This window comes from Alexandromys fortis, unplaced genomic scaffold (genome assembly GCF_014885135.2).
Source record: "Alexandromys fortis isolate MF-2015 unplaced genomic scaffold, M_Fortis_MF-2015_v1.1 scaffold_174, whole genome shotgun sequence".
Lineage (NCBI taxonomy): Eukaryota > Metazoa > Chordata > Mammalia > Rodentia > Cricetidae > Alexandromys > Alexandromys fortis.
This window is the reverse complement of record NW_026068063.1, coordinates 115,552-138,948: the sequence shown is the minus strand read 5'-3', so window position 1 is coordinate 138,948 and position 23,397 is coordinate 115,552. Positions and strand designations below refer to the sequence as shown.

The window sequence follows — 23,397 nt, the reverse complement described above, 5'->3', positions numbered from 1 at the left end:
GCTGTGGCCATGGATGCTCGAGAGATCATTCTCCTGGGACCAGCAGGAAGTTCGAAGGGTTTGTGGTCCATGGAGCATTGAGTGGAGTGAGTTAAACTGAGGTCTGTGCCATTCTCAGAGCAGTGACTGTCCCAGGGTTAGCTCCCCTGATGGATGAGAATAGTGTCTCAGCACTCTTTTCATAGCATAGGCTTCATTTTGGGGGGAGGGGTATTTCAAGACAGGGTTTCTCTCTAGCTTTGGAGCTTATCTTGGAAGTGGCTCTGTAGACCAGGCTGGTCTCAAACTCAGAGATCTGCCTGCCTCTGCCTCCTGAGTGTTGGGATTAAAGGAGGTGTGTGCCACCAACGCCTGACTGAAAGAGTATCTTTCTAAATGTTGTTCCAGGAACCTTCTTACTGAAGATTCATCAGGATGAGCTTCAAGTCCCCACTCACACTCCAGGAGCTGGCGGAGAACAGCCTCCTGAGGAACATGACTGTGGCAATCTCTAATCTGGACAATATACCCTCAGTTTTTTTCCCATCACTGTTCAAAAAGGCCTGCAGAAAGAAAAAATCTAGCATTGTGAAGGCAATGGTGCAGGTCTGGCCCTTCCCCTGCCTCCCACTGGGAGCCATGATCAAGAGAAATGATTCCTACAGGAGAATCTTAGAGATTATCCTGTTTGGGCTTGATGGCCTACTTTGCCAGAAGGTTCCTCACAGGTGAGTAGACTTGGATGCCCTGAAGGAAGGCCTTGGGAAGTAAAAAGCAGAGACAGCTGGGGACAGGTAGAATCAGGGTAAGAGAGTAGACTTATAGTGGGGTAGAAGTTTTGGGGGACCTACTTGGAGAACTTCAGAGGCTTTGGCCATTGCTGAGCCCTCTGGGAAAGGGCTCTGGCATCTTCAGGAGTCATGAATCAGCAGAGACTGAAAGACCCAGTCACTGCTCACACAGGCACTAGAGTGGGACTGGCTGGACTTAAGGAGAAAGAAGGGCGTGGGAATAGGGCAGTGGTTAAAGCCTCCATGCTGATGCTCTTCCCTGCTCTACCCCAGGAGGTGCAGACTCAAAGTGCTGGATCTCCGGTTTATGCCTTTGAAGTTGTGGGATCGGTGGTCTGTGTTCAAGGATCATGACTGCAGTGAGAAGCAAGCAGCGGTGGGTCTTTCAGAAACAGAGGTGAAACCGCGGGTGAAGGTGGCTATAGATCTGGTCCTGAAGGAACGCCCATTAAATTCCTTGGAGTCCTTTGTGGTTGAGTGGGTGGCGCAGAGAGAAGGTCTGTGTCTGTGCTGTAACTATCTGGAGATCTGGTCTCTGGCTACTTACTACCACAAAGATGTCTTAAGGAAATTGGACCTGAACTCTGTTCAGGAACTGCATTTGTATAATATGAATGATATTACCTGCCTGCTTAACTTCTCCACTTACCTGGGTCGTATGAGGTACCTGCGCAGTCTCCTGCTCTCCTGCCTTTGGCCATGGGACTGTCGCACACCTGTGGAGAAGCAACAGGTTGTTACCCAGTTCACCTTGCAGTTGGTCAAACTGAAGCACCTCCAGGCCTTGCATCTGGATAATGTCTTCTTCCTAGAGGATCACCTGGACCAGCTCTTATGGTAAGGAGGGGCGTCAAGCAAATCCTTGTTTCTTCAGACATTAGCGACCACCTGCTCTCTGTAGCCCTGGTGGATTAACCTTGCCAGAGCATGAGAATATCAGAGCATTGTATTGACTCTGCTGTCCTGGAGCGGGGTCTCACATAGCTACTAATCCAAAGGAGTAGGGCTGAGCTGCGGTTGGTGGTTTAGAAAGAGGTACCATGCTAGGAAGCCTCTCAGGAATGAGATCTAGTAAGAATGGGGTCTGATTTCTTAGCAAGTGTCTAATGTGAATGGGAAAAAGGAAAAGGAGGAGGGCCGTGTAGGGGCACTCTGTACCCTGAGCTCTGCTCAGCTTGCTTCCAGCTCTCCATCTAGGACAGGCTGGGTTTGGAGATGAGGTGTCTGTGGTGCAGATTGGGAACAGGATTGTCCGGTATTCCCCTCAGCCCCCCTCTTGTCTCAGCGCCCTAGGAGTAGCACAGGTGTGGACCACCATACCCGGCTTTGTTTGGATATCAGAGGGTGAGGGTATGGGAAGCGTGATGTCCCAGTTGAGAATTGAGGTCGGGATGAAGTGCCGTGAAGAGGCAGGTCTGTGAACCCATAGGCAGATCCTGCCTGCCTTGGTCCTCTCTGTGTGGACGGGAATTGCTGTCTTGGGTTGAGCTGATCCTAACGTGATGGTTAAAGGCCTCAGTATGGATTAGATTGAGCAGACTCTGTCATGGAGCATGGTGGCTACTGGCTTTCCTTGTGTGATTGAAAGGATCTTGGACCACATCCCAAAACTGTCTTCTTGTTTTTTTTTTGTAGGTGCCTAAAGACTCCCTTAGAGACCCTGTCGGTGACTAACTGTCTGATCTCAAACTCAGACTGGGCCAACATGTTTGAATTCCCGTGCACAAGCCAGCTAAAACATCTGAGTTTGAAAAGGGTCCAACTGACTCATTTTAACCTAGAGCCCCTGCAAACTGTGCTGCAAAAATCTGCATCTACTTTGCTATCTCTGGACTTGGAGAACTGCCATTTGTTGGACTGCCACCTCAGTGCCATCCTGTCCTCCCTGAGGTGCTGTACCCAGCTTATATGGTTTAACTTCTATGGAAACCATTTTTCGGAGAGTTTCTTGCGGGAGTTGAGAGATTATGAGATAACCTTGAGATCAGAAGGGTCAAGGGTAGTCACCATCCCTGGGTGTGATGATCTGCCACCAGAACTTTGAAGTGGTTGTCCAGCCTTGTTTGGAGTGTGTAGAGATTAGGGGAGAACTTTTAAACAACCATAGCATTGTCTTCCCGTTTTGAGGGATGTGTGTTGTGATGTGCGCATGATGTGTTGGGACTTGTTGGGCATATCAAGCACATATTAAGCTTTATGCACCTATCAAGCTCTCCTGTGGACACCCGGGAGGAAAAGGCAATACACAGGCGTCTGAGAAAATACATCACACATGGTTTTAGACTGGAACCATCAGTTAGTTCTCCCTGGAGGATTAACCTTGTGTCCACCTTTAATCTAATACAGTCCTATGGCTTTTGGTTGTCCTGCCTTTACCTTTTTAGTGCTGAGAATAGGCTTGTACCACCAGACCTGGTTATCTGTCTGTTAAAGAATTCTGTGGCTGTGCCTTGCCTTCCTCAGGAAAATAGTAGCATTTAATATCTGCTGTTTTATATCTGTGGGGTCTGGAGACTTGGCTCATCCGTTTAGAGCACTTGCCATTCTTGCATAGGACCTGGTTTGATTTTCCTCATGCCTCTGATGTGGGATTATCCACAACTCTAGTTATAGAGGATCAGATGACTTCTTCTGGCCTCCGGGGCATGAGACACTCATGTAGTGCATAAACATACATGCGGGCTAAATCATTATAGCCCATAGACCTAAAATAATTTAACAATTGTTTTGTTCTGCTGAGGCTGGATGACTTTCTTGTCTGTGAGTCAACCGCCACCCAGCATTACTGTGACATACATGGTAAATCATGTATTTACACTCCTAAATCCTGTCACTTAAGAGTTTATGAATGGAATCAGGGCAAGTAGATGTTAACGCTAGCAGGTTTTTTTTTCTGGGGAAAAGAAGCCCATAGTTTTTCAGTTCCTTAATATGTGCTGACATGTACAATGGTTATGTTGATGTGTTGGGGGTCCTGAACCAAGTTTTAGGACTTAGTTGTATAGGGACCTAGAATTTATCTTGGTTATCAGTGTCTACCTAGAAAACCAAATCCCTGCCCTGAACATATAGCTTCTTGTTTACCAGGCAATCAATCTACATTCTACCCACTAAGCTGCATCTACAGCCTCCTCCTTAATTTTGTAGTTGTTGGTGTTTGAGATTGTTTCTTTTGGTAGTCCTGTAACCTGGTATGCAGCCAGGCTAGTCTCAGCTCACAGAAAACCTTGGCCTGCCTCTGCCTCTCAGTGCTGGAAGGATCCTGCCCCACCAAGCCTGGCATCTCCACTTCTTTCACCCTCAGCTCCACGGTGGCCTGCATTTCATTGTGTGAACTTTAATGTGAGATTAACCTTGGAACAATTTTTGGTTTGTTAGTGGCTATGATTATCAAGTGAGATCATAGTACTTAGTGAGTTATAGACAATAAAATTCATGTAGTGTGCAGATTTATTGTTATTTAATAAATTCTGATGTGTTCTAAAGACTGTGTGTATCTGTTTCTGAAAAGTATGTTGACTGCACGTGAGTGTTTCACCTGCTTGTCTCTGTAGCACGTTCATGCAGTACCTGGGAATCCAGAAGGGGATGCCATTCCCTCAAACTGGAGTTACATGTGGTTTTGAGCTCCTGGGTGGGTGCTGGGAATCAAACCCTGGTCGTCTGCAAGAACACAGGCTCCCTTAACCACTGAGCCATTTTGTAGTTGTTAGCCAGGCGCAGTGGTGCAGTCCTTTCAAATAAAGGCTATAACAGTATCTCTTTGCTTTCCGTTCAGAGTGGTCTATAATTTATTTCATTTTCCAGTCAGGCCTTGAACTTGCAATCCTCCTGCCTCAGCTTCTTTCCTCCATTAGAGCCAGCCTGTCCCTCTGAGTCCTGTTCTCATTCCATTCCCTAGTGTTTGAGGGGACTTGTAGGTTCCAGGGTGATATGAAAGGAAGTTGTAGAGTGATGGGCTGGACCAGTATCAAGTGATAGGCAGACACCTCAGCCCAGAGCGGTAGCTTTCTTCTGCTGATTTTCATAGGCAGGATCTGTGGTACTGACCTCCAATATGTGGTATATGACTTCCAATATGACCCACTGATCTTGGGTCAAGTGGTCCCCTCTACTCAAGATAAGCATTGCCAAGAACACATTCCTATACCATTTGCCACAACTAACCTCTTGGTCTCTCTCTAGGTGCCTAATGAGCCCCTTGGGAACTCAGTCCATCACTCTCAGCCTGCTCACACAGTCAGACTTGAACCACTTATCCCAATGTCAGCCTCTGGCAGCTCAAACACCTGAACCTCAGTGATGCTCCATTATATCATTTATGTTTTAAGCCCATCCAAGTTCTCCTAGAGAGCCTTCCAGCCACTGTGCAGACCCTTGAATTAGAAGACATTAGTGCCCTTTTGCCTGTCGCGAACCAGTGATCCCAGCTCACCAAGGTCAGTTTCTATGACAGTGACATATTCATGCTCATCCCAAAAGACCTTCTGCAACCACACAGCCAACCTGAGCCAGCTGACCCATAAGCTATACCCCGCCCTTTGGAGTGCCATGACTATGGTCAGCTCATTTTAAAGATTTGCCCAACTTTGTTCTCTACTCATGACTATGCTGAGGGCCATAAGGCAGCCTGAGAAGATCAGCTTTGGTACTGAAGTCTGCCCTCAATGTGCTGAGCGCTGTGCCTGTAACCTGGAGACCAGACTATGTCCTTCTTGGCATCTGAAAAGTTACTCCTGGGCACTGAGAAGTGAGATCAGGGGTGGGTTGTGTCCTCAAGGGGGCACAGAGAAGTAGGTTTTAGGCACTGGGTAATTTCTCTGAAAGAAAATTAACACAGGGATTTTTTTTTATTAGAAGTAGTCATGGTATAAGCTGGACATGGTGATGCACACCTTTAATCCTAGTCCTTGGGAGGCAGAAGCAAGTGGATCTCTGTGAGTTCCAGGCCAGACAAGACTACCTTGTGAAAAAAGAAGAAAGAGAAAGAAAGAAAAAGAGGTCATGTTGACCCCAAACAATGTCCATAGGAGGATATTCTGTGACCATAGGGACATAGGGAAGACAAAGGCACCATGTTGTTTGACCAATGAAACCGAAGTCCAAGAGCCCTTAGCATCAAAATATACAACCAGGCTGTCATATCAGGGTAATATATACAGACATTCAGACTGGGTAGTAAGGCAGACACACTGTCCAATGGACCAGTATAAAGGAGTAGCAGAAGCTGGAAGTCCAGGACACTGTGAGGGACCCTCTGCTCACTGTAATGGTCAACCTTGCCAAGACCTTATCAAGGTAAGACCTGGGATCATCAGGAGTCCGACTTGGTTTTTGTACCGTGAGACTGCTTCCAGAGAAATTTAGCTGACGAGGACTCACCTAGCATGGGTGGCACCATCCTATAGGCTGTGGTCCTGGAGTGAATTAAAAACAGAAAAGTGAGTAGAACATGCCAGGCAGTGGTGGAACACACCTTTAATCCCAGCACTCGGGAGGAAGAGGCAGGTGGATCTCTGTGTCTTCAAGGCCAGTCTGGTCTATAAGAGCTAGTTCCAGGACAGGAACCAAAAGCTATGGAGAAATCCTGTCTCGAAAATAAAAAAAAAATAAAAGAAAAAACAAAAACAAAACCAACCAAACAACAATAAAAAAAACCCATCCCTTTTCCTTGACTGGACCTGTCCCCACCTGCTCAGACTCTTGATACTACACCTTTCTCTCTGTGACCTGTATCTTCTCCAACTGTGACCCAAATAAACTCACATATCATAGGCTAGGCGGTGGTGGTGCACATCTTAAATCCCAGCACTCAGGAGGCAGAGGCAGGTGAATCCTTGTGAGTTCGAGGCCAGCCTAGTCTACAAGAACTAGTTCCAGGGCAACTAGGACTTTGTTATACAGGGAAACCCTGTCTTGAAAACCCAAACATAAATAAATAAATAAGCCCACATATCAAAGAGGTCTGGGGAAGAGATAAGCTGGAATGCAAATGTTAAGGTCTACTGCCTCTGCTTCCTCTATGGCATCACAGGCAGGTCCTACCATACCGAGACTATAAGCCATATTTCTGTGGGACTGTGTTGCTCCTAACCTCTAGCTGGCCACCTGTGCACAAAGGCCTCCAAATACATGGGCAGATTTCTCTCATGGTCTTCCTAAGTTATTGACTGGATCTCTGAACTTGTGGTGGGTTTTCAAGATCTCAGTTATTCCACCAGGTGGTGGTGTTGCACGCCTTTCATCCCAGCACTTGGGGGGCAGAGAGCCTTTCATCCCAGCACTTGGCGGGCAGAGACTCCCGAGACCTGCCTCTGCCTGCAGAGTGCTGGGATGAATGACGTGCATCACCACTGTCCAGCATGCATCACCACTGTCCCGCATGCATCACCACTGTCCCGCATGCATCACCACTGTCCAGCATGCATCACCACTGTCCAGCATGCAGTTGTCTTCTTTAAGACCTAAAAGAAGGATGTCTAAAGTGACATCTTGGGACTGGGAGATGGCTCAGAGGATAAAGGCACATAGGGACAAGCCTAGTGACCTGAGATTTACTAGAACAGACCTTGTCAAGTTATCCTATGACCTGCACACTTGTTGTATGGGTTGTGTTTGCAATCCTCTCATTTACCAGTCGTAATGGATTAAGTAAAAATGCTGCGGGTTCCTGAGTGGCTACAGTGGGCAGTGGGCCATGAGACCATGCCACAGCTCTTAGAAGGCAGCTGGTCCTGGGCAGGGAGCCATGCAGAGGGGGCGAGAGACAGAGACATGGATAGGCATACCATGCAGAGTGAGGTTGAATTTTATTTAGTGGGTTATGGAAGGGAAGGGGAGAGGGTTTAAGGGAAGAAGAGGGAAGAAGGGGGGGAGGGGGAGGAAGGGGAGAAGTGGGGAGAATGGCGCGCAAGGCTGAAGCTGCCTCTTCAGGAGAGAGCAGGGTGCGCCCATAGCTCCCTGCCCAGGACCAGCTGCAGCACTTTTACTTAATCCATTACACTATCTCCTCTCCACAAATCCTGAAGACTCAACAGCCCACATTCCTGGAGGCAGGATTGCCATTTCATACCTAGGTAAATGTAAGAGCCAGTGGCTGGCTGCTTTGCTTTTCTGATCTCTAGGTTGGACCCCAATATTTGTCTCTGGGTTTTTACTAATTGTGCTACAGCCTGTAAAGGAACACTCTCTGTGCCCCTGAAATGAGACACTAGAATTTCTTTTCTCAGTGTTCAGAAGTAACCTTCCTCTAGTTACTGCCAACAGGAAGATAGACACAGGTGATAGATGGTATGGCCATTACACTGAAGGCAGATACTCGTAGAAAACCAGGCTGTTTGGGGCTACCTTATGGCCCTAAGTGTATCTGTGAGCTCAGGACCAAGCTGAGGAAATCTCTCCACAAGGAAACCACCCAAGCCACCAAAGCATTTGAAAAGGTCTGAGTACAACTCCAGGGTCAGTTGGCTTGGTTGACAATGTGTGGTGTATCAGGTTCTTCAGGGCAGGCATGCAGATATAGTTTCCATGGAAATCGACCTCAGTGAGCTGGGAGTATTGGTTCAGGGCTGGCTTGGAGTCCTACATATAATACTCTTCCTATTCCAGGATCTACAGAATGGCTGTGATTCTTTCTAGCAGAACTTAGAGGGGTCCAAAATCTAATTGGAATTTTTTTTTGTTTTTGTTTTTCGAGACAGGGTTTCTCCGTAGTTTTTGGTTCCTGTCCTGGAACTAGCTCTTGTAGACCAGGCTGGTCTCGAACTCACAGAGATCTGCCTGCCTCTGCCTCCCAAGTGCTGGGATTAAAGGCGTGGGCCACCACCACCCAGCTGGAATTTTTTTGACAGCACTCAAGTTCAGGCATTTGAGCTGATGGATACTTGGGGCCTGGTAATGACAAATTTTTACTGTGAATATCCCAGGGAGTGGTTTTGAGAAAAGAGAGACAAAGCGGGCTAGGTCAGGACAGTAGTGGAGAGCGGGTTACAACCTCAAACAAAAAGAGGGAGGCTTGGCTCAAGGTCATTCTGAGCACAATGGGAGGGTCAAGCTCTCTGATGGAGCTTCTGCTTACTCAAGTCATCTCACTCTAGACAGAGGATGTACATCATCAAGACTGGCTCAGTCCCCAGCTCTGCAGTTACTTTCTGCTGTCTAGCACTGTGGCTCGTGACATAGCACAAAACCACATCAGTGGCCTGGCGGTGGTGGCACATGCCTTTAATCCTAGCACTTGGGAGGAAGAGGCAGGCGGAGCTCTGGGAGTTCGAGGCCAGCCTGGTCTACAAGAGCTAGTTCCGGGATAGGCACCAAAGCTACAGAGAAACCCTGTCTTGTAAAACCAAAAAAAAAAAAAAAAAAAAAAAAAAAAAAAAAAAAAAAAAAAAACAAAAAAAAAAAAAAAAAAAAAAAAAAAAAAAAAAAAAAAAAAAAAAACAAAAAAACAAAAAAAAAAAAAAAACCCAAAAAACAAACAAACAAACAAAAAAAACAAAAAAAACCACATCAGTGTACAGATAACGTCAGCCGGAAAACTCAGAAGGACCAACAAGGAGACAACTGGCACCATCCCTGGGTGTGCCAACCTCGGGCTCCCCAGAACAGCCTCTGCTCCTATTCCCAAGGCTTCCCTTAGAGCTCAGCCTCACTCCCAGGGTCCCTCCTTGCTCTTCTCATCAGCCCCTACCTACGTTCAGCCTTTCACAGATGGGAGACTGAGGCAGGTTGGTACCTAGTCAGAGCTGCTGAGCCAGAGGTCCTGGAAGCTGTGAAGGTGAGCTCTCCCCTCCCCCAATGCTGTCCTCTCTTGCTTATCTCCTTAGTGTAGACGGGCTTCCTAAGAAAGAAAGGACAACTCACCCTCACTGACTTTGTTTCCCCAACAAACAAAACTGAGGAAATGCACGCCATTCGTAGAGAGATGTCACAGAGCGACGGATTTGGGTGATTGGACTATGATCGTGGCAATGCACCCTGTTGGGAAATATTATTTTAAGGTGTGTTGTTTTTGTTCAGGCAGTGGGACATTTGTTTGATGACGTAAAGATGTGTTGCTTTTGTTTATGCTTCATTTGCTTAACTTTGTGAGGCTGTGGTTCATGGCCTGTGTAAAACACCTGATGGTCTAATAAAGCACTGAACAGCCAATAGCAAGGCCAGAGCAAAGATAGGCAGGGCTGGCAGGCAGAGAGTATAAAGGAGAGGCCAGGTAGTGATGATACCCGCCTTTAATCCCAGCACTCAGGAGACAGAGACAGGTGGATCTCTGTAAATTTAAAGCCAGCCTGGTCTACAAGAGCTAGTTCCAGGACAGGAACCAAAAACTACGGAGAAACCCTGTCTCAAAAACAAACAAACAAACAAACAAAACCAAGATGAGAACAACTGGCTAGAAACAAGCCAAGTAAGGCAGGGTATTCATTTCTAAGAAAAAGCCTCCATGTGTGATTTGAGAGTTGGGTGGTGGGCTCCCCAAAAGTCCAAAAAGCCAAAGTGTAAAAGAGCAAAAAAACCTCACACTACAGCACCCCTCTTCCAGGTTTGTACACATTTATTCTGTTCAGTTTATGGGCTCTGTGAAGCCCTAGAGAAAAAGCTTTTAAATAGTTACCTCCTGGCCTGTGTTAGAGGGGAACCTTGCCAGGGAATGCAGCTTCTACAATGTGTTCACTTCTAATTCCTGGATATAGCTTAGAAATATTCAGGGGACTCCAGACATAACTGTGTGTCCTAGATATGTTTCTATTGCTGTGGTCTGAATGGTAGAATTTTTCTCCAACTGTTGCAAGTTGTTTTCTGCCATCCTTTCAGGTTAAGATTTGGAGCCCTTTTCTCTTACACAGCGGGAACACAGCAGGCTGAGAGTCCCTGCTGGGACAGTGGAGGAGACCTCCTTCCACTCAGCCTCTGACAGTGTCACCTGCGGTACCCTCCCTGGCAGCACGGTGGACTCACAATCACCTCCACCATTCTTCCAATCCCAGTCCCAACCTCTGCTTCTCCAAATCTTGTTCTGTGGGGGTACACGAGACTGAATGCTGAGTCCTGATCACCACTCACCCCCTCAACAGAAGGCAAATGTCAGCTGACTTGTCCTCTTTATTCATCTAATGGGACCTGGCTGAGAACAGCTGAGAATCTGAAATGGGCGAAGTTACTAGTAAAATTGTGTGCACACACGCACACAAACGTGTGCACACACATGGGTACAGGTGCCTACAGAGGCTAGAAGAGGGAGTAGTAAAGGGAGTAGTAAGATCCCCTGAAGCTGGAGTTGCGTGTGGGAGTGTGAGCTGTACGGTGTGAGTGCTGGGAACTCAACTCTGGTCACCTGGAAGAGAAGCACAAACAAGCTGTAAATTGTTGAGGCGTCATCTCTCCAGCTCCCGGTGCCCACTTTTACTTTCAAAAGCTTTGGAACTTGCCGTGACCATGCTTAGCATTTGAGAGAATGAGGCAGGAGGCTTGTAAATTTGATGCCAGTCTGGGTACACAGCAAGGCAGTCATCTAACCCAACAAAGGAACGGAACTCCAACTGAATGGCAGTTTAATGGTTTTACATTATCACTTATTTTATGTGTGTGTGCATTTAATGTAAGAAAGAAAGAAAGAAAGAAAGGCATTTTTGGTGCAGGAGAGATGGCCCAGAAGTTCTGAGTTCAATTCCCAGCAACCACATAGTGGCTCACAACCATCTGTAATGAGATCTGGTGCCCTCTTCTGGCCTGCAGAAATACGTGCAGAAAAAAAATACTGTATACATAATAATCTTTTTAAAAAGGTGTTTTCAGCCGGGCGGTGGTGGCACACACCTTTAATCCCAGCACTCGGGAGGCAGAGGCAGGCGGATCTCTGTGAGCTCGAGGCCAGCTTGTTCTACAAGAACTAGTTCCAGGACAGTCTCCAAACCTCCAGAGAAACCCTATCTCGATCAAAACAAAACAATTCAAAAAAAGCAAAAGAAGAAGAAACCAAAAAACAAATAAAAGAAGGGCAATCCTACCATTCAGATGCACAGAATGGGATTCAGGTGGTCAGTCAAGTGCCTTTATCAAGTCTTTAAAAATGCAGCTGTGGCTGGGAGAAGGCGGTCCACGCCTTTAATCCCAGCACAAGGTAGGTGGAGGCTGGCGGATCTCTGAGTTCCAGGACTCTGCAGCTGTGGAAGGTTGTTTCTTTGTTGTTGTTGTTTTCCAGACAGGGTTTCTTTTCAGAATCGCCTGGATACAGCGGGAGGAGACGGTTGAACGGCTAAAAGCACTGCTGCTTTGGCAGATGGTCTGAGCTGTGTTCCCCACGCCCACGTGGCAGACCACAATCACGTGTGTAACTCTGGTTGCAGAGGATCTGATGCCCTTTTCTGACCCCCAAGGTTACTAGGCGTTGTGCCTGGTGACCGTGTTTTAAGAAAACAAATCCTGCTGGGCCTGCTGGGCGGTGGTGGCACAGGCCTTTAATCCCAGTACTCCGGAGGCAGAGGCAGGAAGACTTCTGTAAATTCAAGGTCAGCCTGGTCTACAGGAGCTTGCTCTGGGACAGCGAGGACTGTTTCCTGTCTTAAAAAAAAAAAAAAAACAAAAAAAAAAACAAAAAAAAAACAAAAACCAACCAATCAACCAAAAAAAAAAACACTCAAAAACATGAAAACAGATCCCTTTGCATTAGAGGCTTGGACCTCTAATCTTCAGCACAGGGTGTGTGGATGCAGTGTTTTTTTTTTTTCAAAGTAAAAATAAATTTTAATCCAAGAGGCCTTTCTCACTTGACAGCAACACAAAATTTTTGTTTTTAAGAAATTGTTAGGTGTAGTGGTGGCGTACACCTTTAATCCCAGCACCCGGGAGGCAGAGGCAGGCAAATCTCTCAACAAACAGAAATTGTTCTAATCCTACCCTGCAGGAGGCGGGGGCAGGCACATCTCCAGGAGTTTGAGACCACCCTGCCCTGTCTCAGAAGCGGACGTACTCTGTGGCTCAGGCAGAACTTGAATTTGCCTCCTGTCTCCTCTGCCAAGTGGCAAGGACAAAAGAAGCAGACACCGTGCGAAGGAGCCCCACTTGAATTACAGGGTGTGAGCTTACCTCAAAGAAAAGAAAATCTCTCGGACTGTGGTGGTGCACACCTTTAATCCTTGCCCCAGGGGGCAGAAGCAAGTTGGTTTCCCTGAGTTCAAGATCCACCTGGTCTACTTATTGAGCTATAGCAAGCTCCAGAGCAAGGCCCTATCTCAAAAAAACAAGAACAGCTGGGCATTGGTGGCTCACACCTTTAATCCCAGCACTTGGGAGGCAGGTGGATCTCTGAGTTCGAGGCCAGCCTGGTCTACAAGAGCTAGTTCCAGGACAGGCACCAAAAGCTACAGAGAAACATTGTCTTGAAAAAACAAAATGAAAAACAAAAAAACCCCTGATCCCTTTGATTCCAACTCTTTGAGTTGTGGGATTACAGGTATGCCCTGCAGCGTCCTGTTTGGTAAGCACAGTGCTTGCTGGACAGAGAATTTTGAGGCTGCTGGGCAGCAAGTACTCTATAAACTCAGTGTCCTTTCCGGGTCCCTTGTCACAATATTAATGGATACAAGCCATCCTCCTGCCTCAGCCTTCTCAGTGGCTGTCACAGCAGGTGACTTGTAGAGCATCCAGCTCAGTCCCTAATTCCAGGACATGTTCATAATTATTGTCAACAACAATTCCAGCTTTATACTTTCTATGTCTATTGCCAGGCACAGAGTAACTCCCCCCCCCCCCGACTCACAGTTAGAACTAGGGGGGGGGGCACAAATGAATATAGTTCAGCCAGGTCTGTTGGTTCACAACCGTAACCACTACAAGAAGAAGGCCGAGGCAGCAGAATTGCTAAGAGTTGGAGTTTCAAACCAAGATGGGCAAGACCCCATCTGGGAAATGTTAAGTCTTAAACCTTGGGACGAATGGCTGAGGTGCCTGTTTAACACATCAGAACGGACCTGGCCACTGGGTTCTCCAGCATCCCTCAGTTCCTGATTGTACCCTCTATCCCAGTGTTTAGGGTGCCCTTCTCCCAGAGGTTCTTTTCAGTATAATCCAGCTATTTTGATTACCTGCCCCACACCCCCTTTTATTTATTTATTGGACCTTTTGCCCTCCTGACTGCACCAGCACCTGGTTTCCTGTCTCCTGGTTCCTCACCTGGCTCAGGGTCACGTCCACTCTGGACTCTCCCAGACGTCTCTACCTCCGGATGCGCTCTCCCTTTTATCTACAGTAACCTTCTCCTCCACCAGGTCTAGGAACAGTCATACCTTTTTCTTTTTGTTCATTCAGAAAACCAAAAATGTAGTGCATAAATAAGTAAAACAAATACATTAACCAAACTCCATCATACCTAGGAACACTACCGTCCTTTCCTTTTATTTTTACTTTTTTTTTTCATTTAAGGAACAAATCCAAAATGAAGGGCATAAGCAAACAAGTAAAACAATATAAATCAAACAATCAAATAAATGATAGAGATTGGGTTTTTGACTTTCACAGATCCAAGGTTTTTTTTTTTTTTTTCGAGACAGGGTTTCTCTGTGGCTTTGGAGCCTGTCCTGGAACTAGCTCTTGTAGACCAGGCTGCTCGAACTCACAGTGATCCGCTTGCCTCTGCCTCCCTAGTGCTAGGATTACAGGCGTGCGCAACCACCGCCCAGTGTTTTTTAAATTTTTAATGGTGTTTTTTGTTTTGTAGACAATGTTCCACTATCGTGATCTGGCTATATTGGCGTTCTCTATGTAGAGCAGACTGGGTTTGAACTCACAGTGATCTGCTTGAATCCGGCCACCGGAGGGCTGAGATTAAAGGCGCGCACCAGTCACCATTTCCCGCGGCTTTCAAGTTCTTTGTTTTTCCCTCTCAGCCCTAGAGAACTTGGCATTGAACACACAGAGATAGGCCTGTCTCTGCCTCTAGAGGGCTGGAATCAAAGGCGAGCGTCCTTTGGCGAACCTTCCCCGTTTTTTTTTTTTCCTCCAGCTCACAGAGCATTCGCATTGAAATCCAGAGCCAGAAAAAGCCCAGAGAGGGCGGAGACTCAGTCATCCAATCGGGTAACAGCTTGTGCTTGGCAGGCGGGGCTACAAACCGGAAGTATGAGAAGGAATACGGAGGGGCGGGGGTGGGGTGGGGGTGAGGGTGAGGAGAAGCTTCAGCCCGGAAGTGTAAGGCGGAACACCGGATGCGAAAGCTTCAGGACGGAAGTGTGAAGTGAAGATGGCCGAAAAGTCTTCAGAGGAGCCGAGAAAGACACTCACATCCTTGGAGCGCAAGCTTGGAATGGCTGCCTGACTCTTCTGGGGTTCTGAGTTCTGTAATTAGTGCTTGTTTCTGGTAAGTTAGTGACCACCATCCGAGCACACTGATTCAGGGGCATTTGACTCAAGGTGTCAAGCATTGGGCTTACTAATAAGTTTGCCAACATCTTAAATGTCTTTCGCTCTTAATCTGTTGGTTTCATTTTTATTAATTTACTTTTTTTTGAGGCGGGGGCGGCAGCCTGTGCTGCCCAGGCTTGCCTAGAATGTAGCTCATGTTGGGCCAGAAATCAAACATTCCACCCCCAGCCCCCACTCGCAGTTCCCGCCTCAGCCTCCGTACTGTTGTGTGTTTGGGTGTGTTTACCAGTGTGTTTCACCAACCTCTGGTTAATATCGAATTCTTTCTTGTTTGTTTTTTGAGACAAGGTTGTACTCCGTAGCCGAGTGCCGTTAAACTGGAAGTTCTGCTTCCTCCTCCCCATGTTGGAACTCGAATAGTGGAGTTACTCGAATATGAATTATGCTTTCACTTGTATCCGTTTAAAATTGATGTTCTTTGGTTATTCACATAGGGTCTCAGTCTCTAGGAAGGCCTCAGACTGCCTCATCCTCCTGTTAGAATTGTAAACAGCCTGGCGGTGGCGGCGCTCGCCTTTAATCTCAGCACTCTTTATTTATTTAGTTTTTTGAGACAGGGTTTCTCTGTGGCTTTGGAGCCTGTCCTGGCACTAGCTCTTGTAGACCAGGCTGGCCTCGAACTGACAGAGATCCGCCTGCCTCTGCCTCCTGAGTGCTGGGATTAAAGGCGTGCGCCACCACTGCCTGGCTAATCTCAGCACTCTAAAGGCAGAGGCAGGAAGATCTCTTGAGTTTAGGCTGGCCTGGTTTACACGGTGAGTTGAAGGACACCCAGATTCACTACTTAAGGCTTATTTTAAAATTCACTTTCATTTTAGAGATAGTCACATGCAGAACAGATTGAAGTGGAACCCACAATTTTTGTTTGAAATCGAGTCTTGTGTGGCCAAGGATGATCTTTAGCTCACTATATAACTGGGGCTTTTCTTTGTTGTTTGGTTTTTATTTGTTAGTTTGCTTTTCATGGTGTGTGTGTGTGTACGTGTGTGCGTCCGTCCCGCCATGGTTTCCCTGTTAAATCTCTGACTGTCCTGAATGCTTTGCATACCAGGCTGGACTTCTGCTTCTGCCTCTCTGAGTCCTGGGATTAAAGGTTTAAAAGCTAGAACCACCACCGTCTGATTGACCTTGAGCTCTTGATATTCCTCCCTAGAACTGGGACACAGGTTTCTAGACTGTCCCATCATATGCAACTTAAAACTTTTATTTTATTTTGTAGACATGGTCTTATGTAGTCTTGTCTGACCTTAAGTAGCTGATCTTAATTCTACCTCATTAGTGTTTGGATTTTATTTTTTTCATGACAGGGTTTCTCTGTGTATCCTTAGCTATCCTGGAACTTGCTCTGTAATGAGAAATGCCCATTGAATGGAATTTTTGTTGTTGTTGTTATTTGGTTATGTTGAGTTTAAGACTGAGTCTTGCCAAACTCTAGTGATGCACACATTTAATCCCAAGCACTTGGAAGCCAGAGGCAGGTGGATCCCTGTGAGCTTGAGCCTAACCTGGTCATACAGAGTGAGTTCCAGGACAAACTCCAAAGCTACACAGAGAAACCCCATCTTGAAAAGGCAAAACAAAATGAAACAAACAGACTTTTGAGTCTCATAAAGTCTCATTAATTCCAGACTGGTTTTGAACTCCTGACTTTCCGGCTCTACATTTGGTTAATTAGTTTGTAGTCCCTTAAATTATACTTATTAAGTTGTTGTGTGGGTTTATAACTTGAAGTTTCTTTACAACAGTACTGGTAACACAAGACATCTCATCTCTTCTGGGGACTGAAGCTGTAGGAATGTGGTTGGTTCAGCCTGGTCAATTTAACAAGACTGCCTTTCAAATGAAAACAAAGCTAGGTGGGCTGCTAGCACTCATGGAATCGTAGCACTAGGGACACAATGGGGAAAGAAAGCCCAGTTCCAGGCTGTCATGGGGTACACAAAGTGACCTTGTCTCTGCATAAAGTGAAATAAATGTTGGAAATGTAGCTTACTGTTGAGCACTTGTCTAGCATGGGCCAGGCCCTAGGATGAGTCCCCAGTACCTAAAAGATTATTTTGTTCTTATTTTTAAATTTTATTTGTGTATGGGTGTTTTTGCCTGGTGCTCATGAAGGCTAGAAGAGGGCAGAGACCCTGGTGCTGAAGTTACAGGCGGTTGTGAGCCAACATGTCAATGCTGGGAACCAAACTCAGGTCATCCGGAAGAGCAGCCAGTACTCCTTCCTCCCCCCCCCCCCCAGACAGGGTTTCTCTGTAGCTTTGGAGCCTGTCCTGGAACTAGCTCTTGTAGACCAGGCTGGCCTCGAACTCACAGAGATCCGCCTGCCTCTGTCTCCCACATGTGGGATTAAAGGTGTGCGCCACCATTGCCCGGCTTGCTCCTTTTTTTTTCCCCAAGACAAGGTTTTTTGTTAGAACAGTCCTGACTTTACTGGAACTTATGCTGTAGACCAGGCTGGCTTCGAACTCACAGAGATCCACCTGTCTCTGCTTCCCAAATGTTAGGATTAAAGATGTGCGCTGCCACCACCCAGGTTTAAATTTTTTTTTAGATTTATTTATTTTACTTTATGCCTACATGCATGTGTGTGTGCCACACACGTGTGCCTGTTGAATCCCCTGGAACTGGTGCTATGTTACAGGTAGTTGTGAGCCATCATGCAGGTCCTAGGAATTGAATCTGGGTCCTGTACAAGAGCAGTTAAGTTGCTGGGTAGTGGTGGCTCCAAAACTACAAAGAAACCCTGTCTCAAATATCCAAAATAATAAAGAAATAAAACAAGTATAATCTGGGAAGGTTAGGCATGAAATTATAAAAACCTGGAAACGAAAACGGTCGTGTAGCGCCCACGCCACTACAGGACCAGTACGCAAACCAAACTAAGCTGAGACTTAAACACACACAAGCACGGAGACGTGCGGAGAGAGACAGGTGGAGGGACACGGGCTACCCTTGATAGAAGAATGCCAAATGTCCCACTTTATTGTGCTCAGGCACAGCTTATATAGGAATCCTTAGCCAAGCCCAGCTCTTGGAATCTATCAGCTGCAGGCCCACCAGTCTGCTATCAAGCTGCTCATAGCAGCTGCAGGCAAAGAAAGTCAAGGGGCCAGGGATCTATAGCTCCCAACATGAAATAATTCCTTGGCTTTGCCATGAGCATCTTGAGAGGTGATTAGTGTCCCTGTTGCCATAAAAGGATGGGGTTTAACTCTTAGGTTTCTGGATACCCTGTCCCACAGGGAATTGAATTTGGAGGAACAGTGGCTGGATTTAGATAGCACAGTTACAAAGGTGTGGCCATATGCTGTTTCTCTATTTTAATGTTTGGTTTCCAGTTGGTGCAATGTTTTGGAAGGACTAGGAGATGTGGCCTTTTTGAGAAGGTATGTCACTAGGGGTGGACTTTTAAGGTTTCAAAAGCCCATGCCAGGCCCTCCTTTTGCAGTTTGCTTGCAGATGGGTTGTAAGCTACTGTTCTTGTGCCATGCCTACCTACCATGATGGTCTTGAATTAGCATTCTGAAATTGTAGTCAAGCCCCAACTAAATGCTTTTATGAGGTGCCTTGGTCATGGTGTCTCATCACAGCAATAGAACAGTAACTAAGACAGGTGAGAAGTGGGGTTTCCTAAGACATAGCCTCCTTTATATTTCACCAGATTGCTTCAGATTGAAGATCTGAAGAATGAGTGGTCAGGACCCACCCACACTCCTGCATCTGGCAGTGCAGAGCCTGCTGAGGGACGAAGCCCTGGCCATCTCTGCTCTGCAGTGCCTGCCCAGGGTGATGTTCCCACCACTGTTCAAGGAAGCCTTCAACCACGGACAAAGTAACATTCTGAGGGCTATGGTAGCAGTTTGGCCGTTCAGCTTCCTTCCCGTGGGGACCCTGATGAAGACTTTCCACCTGGAGACCTTGCAGGCTGTCCTGGATGGAGTAGACATGCTGCGAACACAGAAGGTGCTCCCCAGGTAAGCAAGATCCAGGTAGGGAAGAATGGTGGGCACGGTACAGGGGAAGGACATCTGGGGTAAGGGAGAATGAGGTCAAAGGTAGATGAGAGGATTTTGATGGTATCATCTTGGAAGATTGCAGAAGCCTTGACCCCCTGTTGAGCCCTAGTATAAAAGGACAGTTGGGTGTGGAGTCCAGCTTAAAGCAGTTGTGGCCACAGTGAAACAAGCCTTACCCTGGCTCTAGAAGTGGAAGACTGAGTCAAGAGTCACTGCAGGGAGGAAGCTGGACAGGTCTTTATATGCAGTTCTGGCAAAGAGCCCTTGCCTGGAGCTGCTCTGGGAGACCCAGGACTGAGAAGCATAAACACACAGAACAGCTGGGAACAGATGACAGGAGAGATGAGAGGAAAACCTGGCCTGGGTGTGGTCTTTGTTTGTTTGTTTGTTGCTGTTATTTGTTTTTTTGAGACAGGGTTTCTCTGACTGCCCTGGCTGCCTCTGTAGACCAGGCTGGCCTCAAACTCACGAGATCCTCCTGCTTCTGCCAGAATGCTGGGATTAAAGATGTGCGCCCCCACCCCCTGGCTGGGTTTGGTCTTTTATGTCTTCCACCGTTTCTACCTGTCTTACTCACAGGAGGGGGAAGCTCCAGGTGCTCGACTTGAGGAATGTGCAGCACAAGTTCTGGGATGTTTGGGCTGGCACAGAGGATAGAGAGTGCTCGGCAGAGGCTGTGGGTAAGAAGCCAGCGGTGAAGCGCTCTCCTAGATACGCCCTGAGGCAGCGTTTGAAGGTGGTCGCAGACCTTTGCCTCAGGTTCCATCTGAATGAACAGCAAACATACTTGTTACAGTGGGCCCAGCAGAGAAGAAGTTTCATCAGGCTGTGCTGTGTGAAGATGCAGATCTGGGCATTGCCCGTGTACACTGTCAGGAAAGTCCTGATGGTTTTCCAGCCTGACAGCATCCAGGAGTTGGAACTGAATACAGGTTGGAGTCTGTCCACTCTGGTGCATTTTGTATCTTACCTGGACCAGATGAGAAATCTTCAAAAACTCCTTTTAACACGGATCCACAAGAACACCTTCAAGGTTCTAAATACCCCCTCAGACATACAGAAGTGTATCACTAAGTTTGTTTCTCAGTTTTCTAAACTCAACTGTCTGCAGCATCTCTCCATGAATGGCGTCTACTTTTCCAGTGAGCACATGAAACAGTTGTTCAGGTAAGGCGGGGTGGCAAAGAGAGTAGTGGGTACCTGAGTGAAGCCAGCCAGCCACTGGATTTCACAATCATGGAGTCACTGCAGTGTCTAAGTCGGGTTTTGTTTCTATCTTAACTGATTTGGGAGCTCAGTTTGTTCAGTGGCCACTCACTAAGCAGAGGCTGAGCCGAATAGGCAATGTGTTGAGCAGTCCTGCTACAAGACCAGCTAGGGAGGGCGTCAGAGTAGGGAGGATGCGCTCTGTGTTCTTCCCTGAGCCAAATAGGAGATGTGTTGAGCAGTCCTGCTACAAGACCAACTGGGGAGGGCATCAGATGTAGGAAGTATGTGCTCTGTGTTCTTCCTTGGGATTCTGTCTAAGGGGCAGGGAATCAGTCAGAACAGTGGGCCCAGAACTAGAGAGGATCCTTACCTCCACAGATCCACGGGGGAACTTGGTGCTTGGCATTTGTGTGTCTTCTAACTTCCCACATGTAGGGCTTGAATAGAGATGGGTAGAAATGAATGATACCAATTGTGTGGGTGAGAGGTAGGGATGAAAAACTGAGTAAGGGGACTGGAGAGGTGGCTCAGAGGTTGAGAGCACTGACTGCTCTTCCAGAGGTCCTCAGTTCAATTCCCAGCAACCACATGGTGGATCACAACCATCTGTAATGGGGTCTGGTGCCCTCTTCTGGCCTGCAGAGATACACACAGAATATTGTATACATAATAAACAAAGCTGATCTATTGGGAACTCACCAAGGCCAGCTGGACTGTGACTGAAAAAACATGGGATAAAACCGGACTCTCTGAATATGGCGGACAATGAGGGCTGCTGAGAAGCCAAGGACAATGGCACTGGGTTTTGATCCTACTTCTTGTTCTGGCTTTGTGGGAGCCTAGCCTGTTTGGATGTTCACCTTCCTAGACCTGGATGGAGGGGGGAGGACTTTGGACTTTCCACAGGGCAGGGAACCCTGACTGCTCTTCAGACTGGAGGGGGAGGGAAATGGGAGGCGGGGAGGAGGCAGAAATTTTTTTCAATAAAAAAAATAAAAAAATAAATAAAATAAAAACTGGAAAAAAAATCTTAAAAGAAAAAAAAAAAAACTGAATAAGGGCAGAGACTGTTCCAGGGGAGGCAAAAGATGATTCAAGACTTCCAGATCTTTCATGGGTTAGTTTTCCCAGTGTGCGCCCTGGGCTAATGTGGCCAGCACAGGCTCTCTTCTTCATAGTAATGGAAGCTGCTACCCATGGACTGAAGAAGTCCCATTACTGGTACTTGCAGGCCTCTCTCTCTGCCAAGAATGGTGAGACTCCCCAATAAGCAGCATCCTGGATCCTGGGTCTTGATCTCCATTATATATAGTTGCATGACTTCTAATCAAGTGGTCACCTTTACCTCTATGCTACCTCTAACAGCAGCTCTCTCCATCTCATTGTGCCAGAACTAATCTCTTGGTCTCTCCCTAGGTACCTGAAGACCCCTTTGGAGACCCTATCCATCACTGTGTGCAAGCTTTCACAGTTAGACTTGAATTCCTTGTCCCAGAGTCAGAGTCTCCATCAGCTGAAACACCTGAATCTGAGGCTTGTGAAATTAATTGACCTATATCCTACGCCTTTCCGTGATCTCCTAAACAGTGTTGCGGGCACTCTGCAGACCCTAGAGTTGGAGGGCTGCTGGATGGTGGACTCTCAGCTCATTACCCTCCTGCCTGCCCTGAGCCAGTGCTCCCAACTCACTAGGGTCAATTTCTATGACAATGATATCTCCATGGCTGTCCTGAAAGACCTTCTGTATCACACAGCCAACCTCAACCAGCTGATCCAAGAGCTGTACCCCGCCCCTCTAGAATGCTATGATGACAGGGGTGATGTCCGTGTGGGAAGATTTGCTCAACTTTGTCCTGAGCTCATGGATACACTGATTACTGTCAGGCAGCCCAAGAGAGTCTCCTTTGCTACATATATGTGTCACAAATGTTGTCAGCGCTGTATCTATGACCTGGAGACCAGACTTTGTTATTGTTGGCAGTAAGTGGAGAAGGATGCTTCTTGATACTGAGAATTGAAAACCTAGCAATAGGTATTGCATCAAGGGTGTGAGTGATTTCCTTGCACATATGCGTGCTTGGTGCTTGTGGAGGTCAGACAAAGGATTGGATTCCCTGGAATTGGAGTTACAGGTGGCTGTGAACTACCATGTGGGGCTGGGAATCTAACCTGGGTCCTCTGTAGGAACAGGCACTCTGAGCTGCAGAGCTGTCTCTCTAGCCCCAGTTTTGCATTTTCTAAAAGGGTTTTGCCAGGACATGATCGTAAGTGACTTTCTCCCACATGGTAGTTGTAGAGGAAGGGTCTGATTTTGACTGGATGTTCTGGTGTCCTTCCATGCCATTAACCTGGATTCAGTGCCATGGTTTTCCTTTGATTCTTGAGCTCGAAAGACCCTGTGTTCCTTGACCCCTTGTCCAAGGTCTCTGATGGCTAACCTGGTTTGTCAACATGGCTATGCCTGTAATCAACTAGAACCCATGCTGCTGAGCATTCCTGTGAGGTGAGACGCTTCATCACATTATTTGAGGAAACACACACCCAGCCTGTATTGAAACCATGCCTTCTCTTGGCAGCATATATAAAAAGATGGGGAGGAAGGAAACTGTAAGAGACGTCCACCCTTGTGGATGGACGACTCCTACATCCTTGGTCTACTAAAGTTCATCTATTTCTACTATGTGTAGTTCTATGGGTTCTGTTCCTTTGACCTTGAGAGAATCCTGATTAATGAAAGTGGAGGCAGGAGAGCTTGTCTTCTCTTCTGCCTGGGTGTCGGTTATGTCCCGCTGTGTGTCTGCTTAGTACCTCTGTGGACAGAGTTTCCAGCCTAAAACGAGCACTGCACTCCTGTGAGGTATTCTATCTAGTCCATTTGTACTGGGAGGTCACAGATAAGCCACAGAGCTTGCTCCCTCTCCATCTCTTTCATAGTGGTATAATTGCGCAGGCTGGCCTTGAAATCCTCCTGCCTTAACCTA

The 23,397-nt window shown here is 47.0% G+C and overlaps 2 protein-coding genes across 2 annotated transcripts; both read left to right on the top strand.

Moving 5' to 3' along the window:
- Positions 1–414: 414 nt before the first annotated feature.
- LOC126487555 (preferentially expressed antigen in melanoma-like protein 1) lies at positions 415–10,683 on the top strand. Its single transcript, XM_050120443.1, has 5 exons — positions 415–707; positions 1,044–1,607; positions 2,406–2,786; positions 5,348–5,418; positions 10,616–10,683. The coding sequence occupies exons 1-5, from the start codon at positions 415–417 to the stop codon at positions 10,681–10,683; spliced, it is 1,377 nt and encodes a 458-aa protein (XP_049976400.1).
- Positions 10,684–14,984: 4,301 nt separating this feature from the next.
- On the top strand, positions 14,985–22,838 carry LOC126487548 (PRAME family member 8-like). The gene is made up of 4 exons (XM_050120430.1): positions 14,985–15,123; positions 18,853–19,165; positions 19,787–20,374; positions 21,833–22,838. The coding sequence occupies exons 2-4, from the start codon at positions 18,879–18,881 to the stop codon at positions 22,398–22,400; spliced, it is 1,443 nt and encodes a 480-aa protein (XP_049976387.1). The 5' UTR covers positions 14,985–15,123; positions 18,853–18,878; the 3' UTR covers positions 22,401–22,838.
- Positions 22,839–23,397: the final 559 nt, after the last annotated feature.